At 43.7% G+C, this 19,770-nt stretch overlaps 1 protein-coding gene across 4 annotated transcripts in view; it reads left to right on the plus strand.

The window, feature by feature from the left end:
- Positions 1-19,770, plus strand: part of SEC23A (SEC23 homolog A, COPII component) — an 891,592-nt gene that overhangs the window by 307,650 nt on the left and 564,172 nt on the right. For all 4 annotated transcript variants that reach the window (XM_078659766.1, XM_078659768.1, XM_078659769.1 and 1 more), the window contains 2 exons: positions 5,932-6,055; positions 17,828-17,908. In XM_078659766.1, coding sequence (XP_078515892.1) covers positions 5,932-6,055; positions 17,828-17,908 — 205 coding nt within the window. The remainder of the gene's footprint in view (positions 1-5,931; positions 6,056-17,827; positions 17,909-19,770) is intronic.

The raw sequence follows: 19,770 nt of genomic DNA on the forward strand, positions 1-19,770 counted from the left end.
TAGCGTTTCCGCGCGTTCCAAGCCCTGTCCTTAGGCTCACCGTAGCCCCCTGTCGACTCAGGGCCTCGGAGGGCCGCTTCAGGCTCGGAATTGCCACGCTCGGATCTTGTGGTTACCAGCACCTCCAGGCTCCGCTCTTAAAACCAGAGCCTTCGTCACATCGTCAGTAGCTCCCTTGCGGTGCGGATGTTCAATTTTACCGCAGATGTTAGCATTTGCAGCTTGATGTCCCCAGAACTTTCAAGTTAAGCTGCCATCTTAGTCACCAGCTTGGCCACGCCCCTCCTTGTTTTGTGCTTTTAATGTTGTAGTCTCCAGTGTTAAGGACAAATATGATGTGTGAGCTAGGTTTCTGTGATGAAGAATTAGCCTAAGTTCTGATTGTAAGGATGTCAGCTATGTCAGGTGCATGGATTTTTGAAGAGTGTGTTGTGATGAGCATGAATTGGAGTGCTTTACTGTTGATGGTGTGTATATGATTGTAAATGTTATGTTATGTTATATATTGATTTGTAACGCTCACTGTTAGTCAAGACTGTCCTGGCGCGGAAGAGAGACATAATGTCAGCTGAGAACAGTGGAGCTAGAGCGCTTGCTGAAATAAATGAGTTTTAAGAAGTTTTTTTAAACTAGTCAGGTTTGGCGTGTGCCTCAGAGCGTCCGGTAAGTTGTTCCACAAGGATGCAGCTCTAACTGCCAGAGATTGGCCACCTAGATGAACACTCTTGAACCTAGGAATCACCACATGTTTGAGGGTGGCCGATCGCAACTGACGTGTTGGCTGGTAGAACGCAAATCTGGCCCTTAAGTAGGATGGGCACGGGCCATGTAAAGCTTTGTGGGCCAGTACCAGGGCCTTGAAGCGCACTCTTTGGGCAACAGGAAGCCAGTGGAGCTCGCAGAGCTGCTTGCGCACGCTTAGCCTCCTGGGGATATCAAAGAGGAGCCTCACTGTCGCGTTCTGGACCACTTGCAATTTGCGAATCAGAAAGTCTGGGGCACCGATATAAAGGGCATTAGAGTAGTCCAGGCATGAAAGTATAAGTGCCCTGGCTACTGCTTCTTTTGCAACTTGGGGGAGAAGAGGGAAAAACTTCCTCAGGGTGGTTAGGGTGCCAAAACATGTACCCGCCAGCCTCGTGATTTGTTCGCCGAAGCACAGATCAGCTCCGAACCAAATCCCCAGGTTTTTTGCAACCCCACAGTCACCCTTGGGGCATGGTGATCCTTTGGGCCAGAGTGATTCTTTAAAGGCCATGGGAATTGGCCGTACAGGAGTATTTCCGACTTGTCCTCATTACACTTGAGGCTGGCCCGGGCAAGCCACGCAAATACCATGGACAGGCATTGCTGGACACCCTCCGTATGAAGGTCACCATCGTCCAATGTGAAGAGAAGTTGGGTGTCATCGGCGTAGGCCATTATTTTGGCACCCAAACTCCGCCAGGTAAATGAGAGGGGTCATATAGACATTAAAAAGCAGGGGGCTCAAGGTGGACCCCTGGGGGACTCCTGTTTTCACCTTCTTGTTGGATGAGTGGAAGGGGGGAATCCATACTTGTTGGAGGCGGTCTGTGAGAAAAGATTTAACTCAGCTTAAGGCCGCGCCCGTGATGCCAACATCCGACAGCCTAGAGAGGAGCTGGGAATGGGATACCGTGTCAAACGCGGTAGAGAGGTCCAATAAAATCAGAGCCGCCATGCCGCCCCCGTCCAGACATTCTCTAATGGCCTCGGTGACCTCCACGAGCGCAGTCTCTGTGCTAAAAGAAGTTCGGAAGCCAGATTGGGCAGGGTGAAGCGCCCCGGAGGACTCCACGAACTTCTCCAGCTGTCTGAAAGCAGCCTTCTCACAGACCTTAGCTAATGCTGGGAGCAGGGAGATGGGCCGGTAATTGGAGGGAATCAGAGGATCTGCCAAGGGTTTTTTAATCAGAGGGAGGAGCTTTGCGTGTTTTCATTGGTGAGGCATCATGCCTGATTGTAAAGAATCGTTAACCAAGGCTGTCACCATAGGAGCAATTACTTCCGCCACTCCGCTTAAAACCCTGGCAGGACAAGGGTCCGCAGGGGAACCGGACTTAAGTGCTTTTAAGATGGACATCACATCCTTCACCTCGACAATGTTAAAAGTGGACATCACGTCCACTGCCTCCGCAATATTAAAAGTGGTAAGGAGCTGGGATGGTTCATTATGGTCCTGGTCAACCGGAATGGGAGGAGGGTAGACCAGAGTGGGAAGCTTAAGGCTGGCTTGGATTTTGGAATTTTTTCTATAAAGAAAGTGGACAACTTCTCGCACCAGCCGGCAGATGTAGGGGCCGACGAGGTTTCTGCCGCTGGGGACGTAAAACTCCGCACAATAGCGAAGATTTCTCTACTATTGTTTTTGGCCTTGCTAATCCTAGCCGCAAAGTGGTCACCTTTGGCAGACTTAATGGTGGCATAGTACTCTTTTTGCGCAGCTCGGAGTTCCGCCTTGGCTGCGGGGCAGTATTCCCGCCGCCAGGCCCGTTCCCGCTCCTTACAACCAAGCTTTAAAGTTTTTAAATGTTCTGTATACCAGGGAGAGGATGGAGAGGCTCTAGAACGCCTATTCCCTGATGGATGAGGTAAAGTGTTTATAGTGGAGTTTATCCAGGTTGAGAAGTTCTCAACTGCTTCCTCTATATTATGGGCCTCGGCAGGATGAGTGTGGGCCAGTGCATCTGCTAAAGCAGGGATACTAATTTTCGGCGGAAGGGGGCCATGATACTCCTTTCCCCGTATGCGGGAGCTGTCAATATCCCATGAGAAACAAATCAAAAAGTGGTTAGACCAAGTGACTGGGTGTGGGGTTTCTAATGTTATATTAAAGTTGGAATGGACAAGATCTAGACAGTGGCCTCCTAAGTGGGTAGTGTCATGAACCTGCTGGATTAGGTGAGTAAAATCGCAGAGGTCCCTCAGATCTTTGGTCCCTGGGGCTGTCGGGATTTCCGCATGGGTACTGAAATCTCCTAGTAGTAGAAATTTAGGGAACCTCAGTGCTCTCTGGGTAATCACCTCCTCTAGTGATTTGATGAAGGAGCCAGGGGGACCTGGGGGGCGATAGATCCTTCAACAATAACCCCTGTGCATTCCTTCATCAAAGACCATTTGTCCCTGTAAATCACTGCTAGACCCCCCCCTCTGCCAGAACACCGGTCAAGCCTCATTATCTTAAACCCCCGGGGAATGGCAAGCTCGATCACTGGAGCGCAGAAAGTACGAAGCCATGTCTCCGTGATAAATAAGTGGTCAAGCGATTCATCTATGATCAGCTCATGAACCTCCTCCGTGTGCTTGACTAGTGAGCGAGCATTAATAAGTGCAGCGCGAATGTTGGAGTGAGGGTCAGTGTCAACAGGAGGGGTTGAGGTAGATGTAGAGCTTCTAAACTGGAACTGGCATGCTGGGCAAGTCCGTGCCATAGAGTGAAGTACATTCCAGGGAAACATGTTGCAATAGGAGTATTTATTAAGGGAGTATAGTAACTCTCTACTATAAGTAGTGCGTGAGCCCCCAGGATCAGTCCCTGCAGCGACAACGAATCTGGCCCTGTGCGCTGCCGATGCGCGGACGGGCGCAGACAGGCTTACCTTAGGCGCACCTTCGGCGCGCCATCGTCGCGCCCGCTGCGCTCCCTGGGACACATGTGCACTTTATGCCCTGCCTCCCCAAATGAGCTAGACCGCTAACTCCGGCCTCGCTCCAGGAAAACACAGCCCAAGATGGCGCCTCGCCCTCCACACAATCGGCAGTCAGCTGCAGTGGAACGGGGCGAGGGAGGCCACAAGAAGAGCGAAAAAGCGCTAGAAATACTTTTGGCAGTAAAAACAATAAAACAGTACACAGAGTGGTGAGTGACGTTTTAAAAAAAGTTATTATAGCGCCAGCATCTAAATCATGCCCACGCTCTCTGAAATAGCTGAACAAGCTTTGCTGGTAATAGCGAGCTCCAAGGTGTAGCTGCTCACACTGACACAGAATCCCCCCAGCGAACCTCAGGAGCTGCCACCAACCTCAAAGTTCACCGCGAGCCCTGCGCTGCTTGTCACTTTATGCCCTGCCTCCCCAAATGAGCTAGACCGCGAACTCCTGCCTCGCTCCAGGAAAACACAGCCCAAGATGGCGCCTCGCCCTCCACACAATCGGCACAGTCAGCCGCGGTGGAACGGGGCGAGGGAGGCCACAAGAAGAGCGAAAAAGCACTAGAAATACTTTTGGCAGTAAAAACAATAAAACAGTGCCCTGAGTGGTGAGTGACAGTTTTCTAAAAGTTATTATGGCGCCAGCATCTAAATAATGCCCACGCTCTCTGATATAGCTGAACAAGCTTTGCTGGTAATAGCGAGCTCCAAGGTTTAGCTGCTCACACTGACACAGAATCCTCCCAGCGAACCTCAGGAGCTGCCACCACCCTGAAAGTGGGATGTAGAACAATGATTGCACTTGACGCAGATTGCGGATTAATGAGCGCAGTCTGCTAAAGATGGTTTCTGGGTTTGTCCTGGCTGCTGGACCTTGGATTGGCCCAATTTACAGTTCACCTGGGTGGGAAGGGAGCCTAGGGAATTCACATTTTTGGGCTGCTGTTGCCGGAGGTTGTAGTATGATCCGAGCAAGTTATTGCTGGTAATTGAGGACAAAGTCCTTGCTGCTTGGCCTTGTTGTATGAAAGCTGAGGAGTGTTGCTCAGAGATGAACACTGTAGCATCCAAGTACAAAGAGGTACTTAAAAACAGTTTACCTTAAGTTTCCAAAGTGAATTGTTGTCTTCAGATAAGTGTCCATATACTTGGAATACTACTGTATGTACAAAGTGGTTCACCTTGACATGCCCAGATATCTAGTAGGAGGCTCACAATACCTTCATAGAAAGGGGAGCTTTGGCTGGAAAATCCTTCTAATTAAGAGGCCTCAAACCCTGAGACATTCCTTCTCCAGGAGTGCTGCAAGATTACGAATCTCCCTAGTATAAGGGGAAGTTATGTGCCAGTGCCCTCCTATCTTTCCCAAAACACTTGAACGCTCTTGTTTTGGAGGTACGTCACTGGGATGGAGGTGTAGCTCACTTTCCCTACTCAATACAAAGTTGAATAACCAGTTCCCTTACCTTTTCCTCTATTATTTCTTCCCCATACTTCCACTAGTTGTGGTCACCAACTGTGGCTCACTGGTCACCTTTTCCCTCCTCTCGTCTCCTAGTCCAGATGCAAGGGTCTGATGTCGACTGTAAGGTGGAACATTGGGGCTTGAGATGCCAACTCTGGGTATAGAGCTACAGACTTGGCTCCTGCATACCCCTAGTCAATTTCTCAAGTCACTCCACAGGTGAGCATACCTTTCTGAACCTTTTTCTTAAACCCATGCACAGGCATGGCCCTACCTGTCCTCTCCTGCCATCTGTTAAGACTTGAACCAATCACTGTTCTTATATTGGAATGGGCTGAAAATTAGCCTCACTCAGATTCAAATCCTTTGACTCGTATACCTGTTACCCTTCCCCTATCCTACTTGATTGTGAGAGCAATAATGCAGTGTTAAGAGACCTTGTCTCAATACTTGCCATTCTGCTCAGTTATATCTACCCTCTATCATGTAGCTGTCACTAACTAACTGGATTCTGTCAGAAAGATCATTTTTTTGGTTCCTCATCTGCTCCAGCCGCTTGTCTGTTAAAAAAATTATTCATCATTACCCAACTACGGTGCAAACGCTCATATAGTCTTCGGGTCTCCCTCAAAATCTTCATTGATAGATTGTTTGTTTATATGTTCTTTGTTTTGTATTTTGCATGCATATTATTTACCTGCACAGCACTGTGATGCCCTTTGGTACCTGGTTCGCGCTAGAGAAAACTGCATATCTAAATATTACCGACTGTGTGATCTTTGATTTTTTTTACAGCGGATACATGGTGATGGGAGACTCCTTCAACACTTCGTTATTCAAACAAACATTTCAAAGAGTATTTACAAAAGATGTACAAGCAAATTTCAAAATGGCTTTTGAGGGCACTTTGGAAATAAAGGTAAGGAACAAAACATGATAAGAGTGTGTGTATCTTTCTCTTGTCCATTTGCCCCACTTTAGATTATGGCTTAAATATGTTCTGGAGTCGATTAGGATAAAAGGGACCTGTCCTGTGTTTATTCTATGATGAATGAACACAATCTGCCTAAAAATAGGATTGTAAACATGGGCCTAACTTCGTCAGAGCCAGTTCACTCTATTGAATGCTTTCTCTGAATCCAAAGACAGGAGGAGCATTCATTTACCTTTCCGTCATGGTTTGTTCAATAGCATTAAGTGCTAATCTAATGTTGTTCCTGGTCTTCATATGCCTAATTAAGCCACTTGGAGCGGGGGTATAAGTGTGGGCCACCCCTCAGCCAAGTGATTCGCTAGAATATTAGTGAATATCTTGACGTCGCTGTAAAACAGCACAATTGGTCTGGATTTGGATGGTTTCAATATCATTGACGATGTAACTGAGCCAGTGTCCATGAAATAATTAAATACCTTTGTTAAATGAGGGACCAGCAACTCCCTAAAAGACTTGTAGAAAGAATTAGGGAACCCATTGGGTTCCGGGGCTTTATTGTTTGGTAGAGACTTAATAGTGGCCTTCACCTCCTCTATCGTAACTAAGGAAATCCAGTTCCTCCCTGACTCCTTCAGTGATATCTGTGAAGTCGAATTCTGCTAGGTACTCATCTTGTGTGACTGAGTCCAGGGTTCCCGGTACAGATCCCTATAAAAGGAGACAAAAGAATTACTAACGTCTGTATCAGAGGTCAAATATGATCCCACTGCAGTCGTGATCCCCTTTTTGTAATTCGTGGCCCAGAATTCCTAATCTTGTAAGCCAAAGGTTTATTGGCTTTGTTACCTTTTTCATCCGGATTGCTCCTAGGACGCGACGTGCTGTTATCGCCATGAACTTCCGCGTGTATTCATTTCAAGCCAGTTATAGACTGAAACATACGAGATTTGACAAGATAGGAGGAGGAAGCCCTAGGGACGCCATGGAGAGATTTTACGGAAATTTCTTCGATCACCTAAGCGGCGTGGATACCTGATATTCTGCACATGAACACCTTCTCAGATGTGCTTGACCTGGCGTTATGCGCATCGAGTTAAAATAATTTAAAACAGGAAGAATACTTTTCTGGAACTTCTACAGGCATCTCTTTATGACGTCATATGGTTTTGAGTCGCATAGGTATTGAGAATATTGCCTTTTAGCAACGGATTGAGGAGTGTCCAGACTCCTGATATTAAATCTTGATAACATCTGGTTGTTCTGAATTAGAGGACTGTGATACATTTCGCACAGTTTGATTTTTTTCTTTTCCCGGATGGAGTGGCCCTTGATTGGGAAATTATATCTGGCAGGTCCTGGTGAAGGTGGCACCCCATCATCCTTTAGACATCGAAACGCGTCGACCACTGCCCTGAAAACATCCTTCTACCTGCAGTTGTCGTCTTTGGTCATTCCAATTACATTGTTATCTTGTAGTTGTGTTCCCCAGATATGTTATGTATGTGAAGGTTTGGTTGGGTGTGTGTGAGTAGGGTTTGAATGAGTTGGTGTGTATTTCTATTTCTCTCTACCTGGGCTGCTTGTATTTGACTCAGTTGTTTATATTATCTCTTCAATTGATGATTATTTTTAAATATAAAATGTATGTTGAAAATATAAAGAAATAATAATGAAGAAAGTTTTGATAAAAGAAATGAAATAAAAGAATCATATTTTTATAAATGTTGGTATTTTTTGTCTAGTGGGCTCAATAATTCAGGGTGGGTGCTCATTGTATGTTTTTGGATTGATTTCGTTGCACAAGTATTTAGGTCATGAGGGAGTCTCTTGTTGTATTTTGTTCCCTTTTTCGTCATAAATGTTTAGTCTCCAATAATTTATAGGCTGCATCTTTATTCAGCAGGGATTCGGATTATCCTCTCGCTTTGCTAAGCTTTCAATAAGTAGTTTGTGGGGTGGTCTGTTTATGTTCTTTAAGTTCTTTTTCTATTTTGATTGTCATGCCTTCTATTTCCACCTGTTGGAGTTTATGTAATTGAAAAAGGCAGTAGTGTGAACTAAGCACTCTCCTCTCATGACTGCCTTGGCCACATCCCAGATCGCGGTCAATGAGAGTTCCTCAGTTACATTCTCAGTGAGACAAAGGGAAAAATACGGTGCTGATCTTATTAGATTTGTCAGCCGTATTTGATACCCTGCACCCGCATTCTCCTAACTCGGATAAAAAATGGAGGTAAATCTGGCATTGCGTTGGCCTGGATAAAATCCTTTCTTACTAATCGCAGACAAGCAGTAGCCCTAAGACCATTCCTCTCAACTGAACGCCCCATCACTTCGGGCGTCCAATTGGGCTCATCCCTTAGCCCTCTTTTGTTCAACATCTACATGGCCCCGCTTATTTCACAAATATCTTCTTTTAACATCGAAACAACATCCTATGCAGATGACACACAACTGATCCTGGACTCAGATAAAGACTGTAATTAAAAAAAAGAAAAGAAAATCCTAAAAACTTATGAAAGTGTATAGTTATAGTTAGGTGCTGAAAAGTAATACAAATGCTAACATTACATTTTAAAAAAAAAAAAATTTAATTCGTCAGTTTTCTGAGCTAACTATAACTTGTACCCTTGCCATGCACTGCCTATAACCTCACAAAGCACATCACTAATGATATGTTAAATGACGACATTGATGACATCTTACAATCATTGACACCATCCGAAGGGCTTTGTGGACTTAAGGTAATTTAACAGGCTACACCTATGGCCAATTATCTAATCACCTTACTGGGATTAGACACTCACAGACTTGACATGACTCTTAATTTTAGGAAGAGTTTGAACGGTATACATTTGCCACTGAAAAGACACCCTCTGTGAGACAGTGAACATATATCTGTAGTTTAGTAATGTTACACTATACATGTTCCTGAGATGAACACTGTGGCATACAACCTCAGAACCATGCTTACAACACCATTATGAGATATACCACATTTAAGTGCAGCACCTCTACATTGTATTTTATTCTAAAATCTACTGTGTATCAAAATCTTCAGCAAAGTTATGGAAATAAACACCGCACCTTATAAACATCCTTATTATGTAAAATGTTTGTATACCACTGTATTGCAACTATTTACATGGGCATGTGGCCACATGTCCACTTGTGGATAATCTATTGACAACAGCAGCTTTAGCGTTTCTCACAGATTTTTGAACACGCTTTGGCTTTATGCCACAACCTGCCTTCAATCATTACTCTACAAAGTACATCAGGTGTGCTCAGTCTTGACCTTGTTTTACTTATAGCACTACTTTCATCCCTAAGTTTAATAATTTGTAAGTGGTGCACCATAAAACTTTCAACATGCACAACTACAATTGACTCAAAGGCTTACTCGATTTCCATACCATGGATCCACATGTGTACACTCTGTAACTCCATGATTTAAAGGACTATTGTGTTATCAGTTATGTCACCAATGCTTTCATTTGAAATGTCAACAGTGATGTCATGAATGATGTTATTGAACATGTCATGAGTGATGTCATGGTAGGACATAAGCAGTGCATGTGCAAGTTATAGTTTCCTAGGTGAACTAAAACTGGTGAATTTCAGTGGTGGTTTTTGTTTTGTTTTTAACTATGTTTTTATAACGCCTAACTGTATTCTTTGTTTTTTCCAGTGAATAATTTTCATATGTATAGATTTAAGAATGTATGGTTGATGAAAGTAGCCTACATAAGTAAATTGTAATTTCTCCAGTATTGGATCTTTCATAGATTCTCATGCTTGAATTATCCCTGTCGTCGTAGTGGGAGTCCCATGGTATACATATTAAAGCAGTAGAAAAGTCAGTGCAATAGCCTAACCTCCTTCTTTTGTAAAAAATAACCAAATCCAACCAACAGTCAATCAGGTGACAGCACCTCTAGAACAATCCCAAGAGAGGCTAGGTTCCCCTGATTTTCTACTGCACGTCGTGTGAAAGGGAGTCTCCCTGAGCTTTGCTCAGTCTTCTCTGTTTTTTCCAGTTTACTAGTAGTATTTTCATCAAATATGTCTGAATCTACAAAGAAGGGTCTCTTCAGGTTGTGTGGGTCATATGGGAAAATGAGGCTGCATGCTGAGGATCCACATAGGAGCTGCATCTACTGCCTTTACCCTCAACACAAGGTAAAAGACTGCAAAATCTGTAGAAGCTTCTCTACAAAAACCCTCAAGGATAAGGAGGGTTGATTATTGATTTGGCTACAAAAACTTAAGTCAAAATATGATGTCCTCTCTGAGCATGAGGAGAGCTCTACCTCACTGGCTTCAAAGGAAAACCCTAAAAGGAGATAGATCTCTTGAATCTTCTGATGTTTCCAAGAAAAAGACATCAAAAAGGTCTCGTCATGAGGAGGAATGTACCTCACAATAAGGAAAGTTTCCATTTCCTATTGAGGAGAAAAGCCAGAAGAAAGACCAATGTTCTTCTATCCATTACATGAAGATATCTGTCTCAAAGAAGCTTGTACCACCGACGGCGTTAACTTCAAAATCACCGTAGACAAAAAAAAAACATCCTCTCAACAAGTTTTTCCTTCCTCATCGTCGAAAAAATCTCCATCGCCTACGACTGCCTCAACGACGGTCCTGTCGAAGACGCTTCCTGTGACGACTATTGTTGTACTGCAGTCTACCTCATTGTTGACATCAACACTGACTACGACTACTACAACCTTTTCGTCTGCATCCTCCTCGACGATGGTGGTTCTGTCGATTACTTTGTCTACTACCGCATCAACGACAATCTCGTTGACGATACCGACGATACCTTCATCTTATTCTAACATGTCCTCGTCAACGACGCAGACGCCATTACCTCCGACTAAGCGGACAACGATGTACCCCACGCCTGGTCGTAAGCGTCTATCTTACGCCAATGTGTCCGTCGATGACGTTCTCGTCGACGATTAGGCAATTTTTGCAAAATCCTGCGATAGTTTCTCCTTTACCTCCTTCAAACTCCTTGGAGGAATATGATGATGATGGGATGTTTGGACCTGCTGATAGTCCTTTCCTATTGCATGTAAAATATCAGGAGGATGATGACGAGGATTATGGAGGATATTATCAACAAGAATATCACCGTCCTCATGCAAAAATACAAATATGGAGCCAGTTTCTGAACCTATGGTCCACCTTCCTGTCGCAATGGTTCAAGACCTTCAGGATTTTATTACGAGACTATCTTACACGTTTTTCTTCAGCACCTGTTCCTCCACCTCCGCAGCCACCACTGCCTGTTGTTTCACCACCTCGTACCTCTGTACCTGTGTCTGCATCCTCCATGGTGGGAGATACTAGTAGGCCGCAACAACATCCAGATACCTCTGATAAGGGAGAAATTGAGGATAATCAGCCGGAGAAGGAAGGTCAAACAGGAGATGAATGGGATGACTATGTCATATCAACACCAGCGTCTCCATCTCCTCAAATGATAGTCTCCGCCAGAAGACATCGGCGGCTTTTATGCTTTAATTGAGAGAGTAGCATCACGTTTTCAACTATCCCTAACAGTAAAGCAATCAGACTGCTTTCTCTATGATTTTAATGACCTATCTAGAAAATCGGTTAGGTCTATACCTATTGTTGACCACATATGGGAAGAAGGATTAAAAGTAATGAGGACACCAGCCACAGTTATCCCTGTCTTGCCCAGAATTAACAAGAAATAGAAGGCTCTGGACGATGCTTCAGCGTGTCTAATAAGTCATCCTAAGCCTGACTCCGTTATCTCACAGGCCGAACAACGAAGATCGAGGAACGCTTTAGCGCCCATTACTGCTCCATCTGACAGGGTAGGGAGGCGCTTGGATAATATTGGAAAAAAGTTCACAACCACATCAGTAGCAACTGTTCGAGCTGCCAACCCTCTTGCGATTTTAGTCAGGTACGATCGACAGATGTGGTCGGACATTGCCCAATTCTTAGATCTCCTTCCAGAAGACAAGAAAATGGAAGCTAGAAAAATCCTACTTGAAGGAGAGAGGTCAGCATCCACAATTATTGATGCTTCCATGGATATTGCTTTGTAGCTTTCTGCCAGCTTGCTGGAGCCGCTGTCTTGAGATGCTAGGGTTGGCTGAAAGCAACTATGTTCCACCCTGAAGTACAAAGCAAAATCTTGGATGTGCCATTTGATGTGCCATTTGATGGTGAAACACTCTTTGGCAAGCATATCGATGACGCTTTACAAACCATCAAAACAGATACGGACACGGCTAAGGCTCTAGGAACGCTCCAATACAGAAAGACCCCCTTTCGTGGAGCAGAGGCAGAGGAAATTATTATTTTCAAGGAGGTTATCAAAGGTACCAGCCTCAAACTTACACCTCTTACCGGCCGTCCTACCAGCAGCAACAGCAATATCGTGCACCACCACAGGCTGCCTACTCCAGACAGCCTAGACGAAAGCAACAGGCTCAGCCAGAAGATTCGGGCCATAAACAAAGATGACGCTCCGCCGCCTGCCGCTCCTCTGTATTCTATGAAGAAAACCCCTCTCTCACATTTTCTGCATCAATGGAAAGAAATAACATCAAAATGGGTCTTAGATATAATAAGGTATGGAAATAGTTTAGGGTTTACCACAATGCCACCTCATCACCCGCCTCAAAGATCAACAACACCCCATCTTCAATTATTAAAGAAGGAGGCTTTGATAATCCTTAAAAAATGGAGCAATAGAACGTGTTCCACGGTTTCAGAAAGGAAAAGGTTTCTACTCTTGCTTTTTCCTGATAAAAAAGAAGTTGGGGGAATGGTGTCCCATTTCAGACATCCGGAAACTCAACAAATTCCTGCAGAAGAAATCATTTCGTATGGTTACTCTTCAGGAGATTTTAGAACTTGTGAACCATTCTGATTTTTTAGCAAGCCTGGATTTGGAAGACGCATACTTCCATATACCTAACCACCAAAAACATCGACAATTTCTAAGTTTCTCTGTGGCAGGTACGCATTATCCGTGCAAGGTCCTTCCCTTCGGCCTTCGCTCAGCCCCATGGGTTTTCACCAAGTGCTTTCCTCCTGTGGCAGGATTCCCACGGCTGAAAGGCCTACAGATCTTCCCATACCTCGACGATTGGCTAGTAAAATCCATTCTAGCCCCTTCTCATCGACTAACGTTTCTAGGAACACTAATAGACACTCTACAAAACAAGGTATACTTGTCAACAGAAAGACTGAACACCATCTTATCTCTGGCTCAAGACCTTTACAGAAGAAAGTGCTCTTCTGTACGTCTCCTCAAATCCTTTCTCAGGATGATGTCTTCCGCCATTCTCATGGTACCTCATGCTCGACTAAGGATGAGACCACTTCAAGAACAGTTGGACGCCCAGTGGCTTCAAATATCAGGGTAATTCGACGAAATAGGTTCAGTAACTCCGATCATGAAGGATGTACTTCTTTGGTGGCAATCTCCTCGTTATCTCTCTGGGACTGTCATTCCTTTCTCCTCTTCCAGAGTTTGTTCTGACAAGAGATGCATATTTGGAAGACCTCCAAATAAGCGGCAAATGGAGTCTCTCTCTCTCCCCAAAATGCATATCGTGTTTTGGGAACTAGGGGCAATTTTTCTAGCTCTCCAGTCATTCCTCCCATGGATAAGAGCAGCTTCAGTCCTAACACACACGGACAACACCACTTGCATGCATTATCTGAACAAGCTGGGAGGAACAAGATCTCCGATCCTATCTTGGGAATCTCAAAAGATATGGAAATTGACTTTCCAATATCATATAACTATTAAAGCGGAGCATCTCCCGGGAATAAAAAACAACCTGGCAGACACTTTGAGCAGGTTGAGCCAATCAAATCACGAGTGGGAACTTAATCGGTTCTCAACCACATCTTCAAAAAATGTGGAACACCCAACTTGGACCGATTTGCGTCTCAGGTGAACCAGACATGCTGGTTCTTTGCCAGCAGGGAACCTCAGACAGGATCATGGGTGAATGAGTTTTCAATAAGATGGTCCGGAATCTTTGCGTACGCTTTCCCCCCATATCCTCTGATCTCCACAGTGTTGATGAAAATGAAACGGGAACCGTGCCAACTCATTCTCATTAGTCCACGTTGGCCTCGTCTGCACTGGTTCAGGGAGCTGCTCCTGCTGTCGCAGTCCAATCCTTATCGCCTACCTTCGTCAGCCACCCTGCTAACGATGAACAAGGAACTGATCCTGCATCTACACCCAGCTTCTCTTCAATTGCATGCCTGGAACCGGAGTACAAGAATTTAGTTATCCCTTAGGATTGTAAAGATATTTTGTCCAGGGCAAGAGCGGAGTCTACTACTAAAACATATATACTGAAATGGAGACTTTTTGTTCTTGATCCCATCGCAATGATACTAACCCTCTTCACTCTTCCCCAGAAATTATGCTGTCTTATCTCTGGCAAGATCAGGTCTGGCGTATGCTTCAGTAAGGGTACACCTCGAAGCCATCTCTCGATATAGACGGACGTCTGACGCCTCCTCTCTTTGTTCTGCTCGCATCATCAAACCGTTCATGAAATACCTTTTCAGAACTTTTCCTCCTATTAGGCCTCCTCCACCAGAATGGCGTCTTAATGTGCTTCTTTTACAGTTAATGAAACCACCTTTTGAGCCGATCCACAAGATAGAGCTCCAATTTCTCTCATAGAAGGTAGCTTTGCTTCTCGCACTTATATCCGCCAGAAGAGTAAGTGAAATTTAGGCCTTTCCCATTAAATAACCTTACTTACGTTTCACAGAGGAGTATGTAATGTTACAGACAAATCCTAAATTGATTCCAAAGGTGCCATCCCAGTTTCACCTCAATGAACCTGTAATTCTGCGCACTTTTTTTCCGCATCCTTCATCTTCAGCGGAAAAAGATGCCTTAAGTTTTATTTGCAACGGACAAAGCATTTGCGCAGAGCGGATTAACTCCTAGTATTCTATGGCAGGTGTGTGGAATTTATTAAAATATCTACTTGTCCATGGGGAAGGTTGCTTCATAAATCTACTTGTCCTGTAACAAAATCCACTTGTCCCTTTATTGCCATGTAGTGCGGCGACAAATTATGTCAGCAATCTCATTATATAAGAGCTCTGACTAGCTTCTCTGATTTTGCAAGGTTTATACCATAGTAGTGTTTGAATACTTTCAATGCCCTTATGTTGCCACGTTTCCACAGATCTATGTCCTGGGGCTGAAGGTAGTGTTAAGCAATAGTTCCAGGGTTAGAATACCCTTTTGAGTCTGTGCAACCCTGCTAACTTGCATGTTTTAAGGGTCTCTTCTCCAATCTTTTCTCATACTGAGAAATGTACTCCTGACAATGGCAGATGTAAGCCTCCTTCCAGAGTTGGAAAAAAAGTGGTTGAAGGGAAAGTGAACTTGCAAACACTCAGATTTTTGCATGAGCAAATCTACACATGCTCATGCTAAAATGCAGTTCACAAATATTTTCTAGGAGTACTATTTCTTTTCCTACTTTTATAAATTCTTGGGAATTCACAAAAGCCGCGTAGCAGCACTTAATGCAAGGACATATACCATGGGTACACTTTTGAGACTTTCTTCAATTGGGCCCCTAATTTAGTCTGGCCACGACCTTTTGCGCATTATTAAAATGCAGTCTCTCTCTCTCTGTATTGCTGGTTTCACTGTGAGTGACAGCATTCTGCTCTTTCACAAGGAGCACATCGGCACACAAAGTAGTTTTGTTCAGTGCTAGTAACTCCTGTGGCAATGTGTGCTTTTTGAGACCAAAAACCATTTTTGCTTTTGCCAGTGTTTATTATAATCGTGAGGGCTCAGCACCTCCCACACCAGTAAGGTTTTTAAAAAACTATGCCAAAACAAGCCACACATTGACAAAACTAAAAAGCTGACCTCCAATTTCAGGCCTACCGACTTTGCCAATGCCTATTTATTTTGTTTATTTTTGTTTCCCATTATCTTATTGAAACTAGTTACACTGATTTTCCATTGTGAATTTTTGGGGAAATACTAGCATACACCAACACATATCACTAAATGATTCTGCAAAGAAATGGTACCTGAAAGTTTACAGTAATTTAGCTAAATGTTTTTTTTCCTGCTTTAATTTTTTTATCAACGTTTTATTTTAAAAGCAAATAATCCTCAATCTTGCTTTCAAGCTTCTGCAAATATTTGCATCAAATCAGATAGCATTCTGCGAGCATTAGATATACCCTCATATTGCTAAACTTTGAAAAGGTGTGTACAAGTTTTTATACTGGAACTACTGTCAGTAGTGCAGTCAGAGCTTGCAACATTTACTTGGAGCGCTCACCCTAATAGTATAGGTTTTAAGTTAATGAACAATAAATACAAGTTTGAGCAGTATTAACATATGGGCAGCAATATTACCTTATCTGCAGACAGTGCCCTTACCTGATCCATACTGGTACTGAACACTGGCAGCCAAAGGGTTTGTGCTGCAGGGGGCTGGGCCCACTTGTCCCAAGGACAAAATACACATAAAAACTTGTTGCCCTTGACCCCCAACAATATGTCCTGGGTGTCGGGCTATAGGAATTCCACATCCCTGCTATGGACCTGTTAAACTAGGCTCTGCTGTTACAAAAAGGACTGTTGCACGATGGATTGCGGCCACTATTCAATTGTGCCATTCAAAGGCGGGTAAAACGTTGACAATCAAAACCAAGGCACATTCCACAAGAGGAGTGTCTTCTTCTGCTGCTCTTTTTCCTAGTGTACCGCTATACAAGATTTGCTGTGCCGCTACCTGGAAGAATGCTCATACTTTCACGTGGCACTATTGCCTGGACATGGCAACTTATAGCGAGGCAGCAGTGGGACAGGCAGTCCTGCATCATCTATTTCAATAAGGTAGGCCACTATTTTTAGAGGTATTCTTTCTTATCTGATATATACATTGATATATATGTTTATATATGTTTAAATGATTGATATGTTGTTAAGTACTATCTCATTAAGGTTTTTATATTGGCATGTATGTTATAACCCACCATTCTCTAAGGTACAAAGGTTTATATTACAGTACTATTAAACATGCGCATGTTTATGAAACCGCTAGCTACTCTGATTCAAGCATGTGAATCTATGAAAGATCCAATACTGGAGAAGAAAATAAGTTATTTACCTGTAACTACGGTTCTCCAGTATTGGCATCTTTCATAGATTCACATGCGACCCAACCGCTTCCCCGGAGAAGCTTCCTTTATTCTCTAAGGTTTATAATTGCACATTTGTGCTGGAAAATCTGAGGAACCTAGCCTCTCTTGGGATTGTTCCAGAGGGTGCCGTCGCATGATTGGCTGTTGGTTGGATTTTGTTCTATTTTACAAAAGAAGGTGGATAGGCTACTGCACTGACTTTTCATTGCATGGTCGCCTATGGTAATTTTATCCACTGCTTTTATATGTATACCGTGGGACTCCCACTATGATGACTGGGATGATTCAAGCATGTGAATCTATGAAAGATACCAATACTGGAGAACCGTAGTTACAGGTAAGTAATAATTTTCTTGTTGATGCAAAGCGTTTAAAACTTTTAACATAACATTAAGCTTTTTCATTAGAATAGAACAAAGCTTGAGTGTTAATTAAATGAGTATGATCAAACAAATTGTTACATTATCTGTGCTTTCAAGTGTTGTGAATATTTTGTGGTTGATTTAGAAGGCTTGCTAATTTTTGTGTTAATATTTTGCAAAGACCTCAAGGGAGATAAAGGTTTCCGGAGCTATTGGACCTTGTGTGTCCCTCAATGCCAAAGGACCTTGTGTGTCAGAAAACGTAAGTCTTTTTGTTAAAATTAATTAAAGTATAAATTAGAAAAAGATATGTGTGTATTAGCTACTTTGAGCAGCGGGTGACTATTGCTTCTTAAGAGAAATTTCTTGTCTAAATACCGTACACCATTACCAGTGATTATTAATTTTGATTGCGTGGCTTTGAGCTCATTCATTCATCCCCTTTATTACTGACCTAGAAATAAGGAAAATGTTTCACCAGTGATTGTGTTGAATTCTAAGAAATGTAGTTAAATACACTTTATAACTAGTTTCCGGTGGATATTGCCATGTTAAGGGTTCACAGCAGCCACATGCGTTTTATGAAATTGAGAGAAAGCGCATGTGTAAATTACAATAAATTGTTAAAAAAAAGCCCTACACGATTCATTTAAAGACCTGTTTTTAAAAGAAACTTTATTTTGGTATGTTTAAATTCAAAGTTAAAAAAACCAAACAATCCGTTGATAACAATAACTGGTTTATTGGTGAACATCAAGATGAATTCATAGAAAGGAGTAATCTATACATTTTGCTTCAGGCGAATAACATTTTAATATATTGATACTAAATTTTGAAAATCGGTATTGAGCACTATTTTAACCATTTAACTACTCATTGGTCACAAGTCTATTTTTTTACAATAATTTTTCGTTTATATAAAGAAAAAAGATACTTGATTATCATGCATTTGTCAGGAGATACCAACAGATTACATACACTTACCCTGGTGGCCCAGTCAAGTCTTAACCTAGTTAAAGAGTATTGAATATAAAAATGTTACAATTTGATAAGAGACACACCCAACATGTTTCCAAGATGAGCACAGCCAAACAAGAGTATTTACATGCCACTCATCAGTCAGTTATCCCTAAAAGCACCGCTCGGTGCTATGTAAATTAGGTGCAGGAGGGCACATGGCCCTCCCGCAGCCCCGGGGACCACCACCACCTCGGGGCTTTGAAAATAGAGGGAGCGGGGCAGCAAGACCCCCTTCCTGGAGTGCTTGATGGCCCTGGGGACCGCCACCCCCCAGGCTTGCTTCTGCAAGTTCCCGGGGTGTCCACCCCCGGGACATTGCTTTTTGCTATCACAGGGCGGGAGCATGGCTTCCACCCTGTAATAGCAAACTCTGGTTTTCTTCGTTGAAGCGAGAGGCGGAAAACCTCCTCTCGCTTCAATAAAGGAAAGGAGAATTGCTTTTGGGCAAGGGAAGCTGCATGTTAGCAGCTCCCGTTGCCCAAAACCAATGCCCGAACCCGCAGGAGGCGGGGAGCCGGCGGGACCGTGGGGGCATTGGGGCTCCCCGCACAGTCACCAACAAAGAGGCCAGGCCCCGGGGGATGGGATCCCCGGGGCCAGAAGTGGTCTGAGAGGGGGGCCATGCACATCCTTCCCCTTTAAAAAATAATAATATACATGTAGATGTGGGCATGCATTGGGGGATGAGGTCCCCAAGGCGAATGTAAATTAATGAAAGAGAACTTTTTTTTTCACCCAAAAAAGTTTGGAGTCGCGACCCTAGTGCGGCTTTCAGTGGGCTCCCTAGTGTGAACATGAAGGGTGCGTGGCTCTCAGCACGGCCCCCTAGTGTGAATGCGCTGGCTGCGCGACTCTCAGCACGGCCCCCCCCTAGTGTGAACACAGCTCTCAGCGCGGCACTCGAGTACTTCTCAGGTGTTTAAAACACCGAGGGGCATATTGTCAGTGCTGAATTAACAGCACTTAATCGCAGCCAAAATGGTGATAAATTTAACGCACCATTCACAAGCTGGTGCAAAAAGCCTACTTCACCAGTTTACCAGCGATAGCAGCCTCAAAAAAACATTGTCACGGATGACCCAGGCAAATATCGCTATAGGCATT

This window comes from Lissotriton helveticus, chromosome 9, assembly GCF_964261635.1.
Source record: "Lissotriton helveticus chromosome 9, aLisHel1.1, whole genome shotgun sequence".
Lineage (NCBI taxonomy): Eukaryota > Metazoa > Chordata > Amphibia > Caudata > Salamandridae > Lissotriton > Lissotriton helveticus.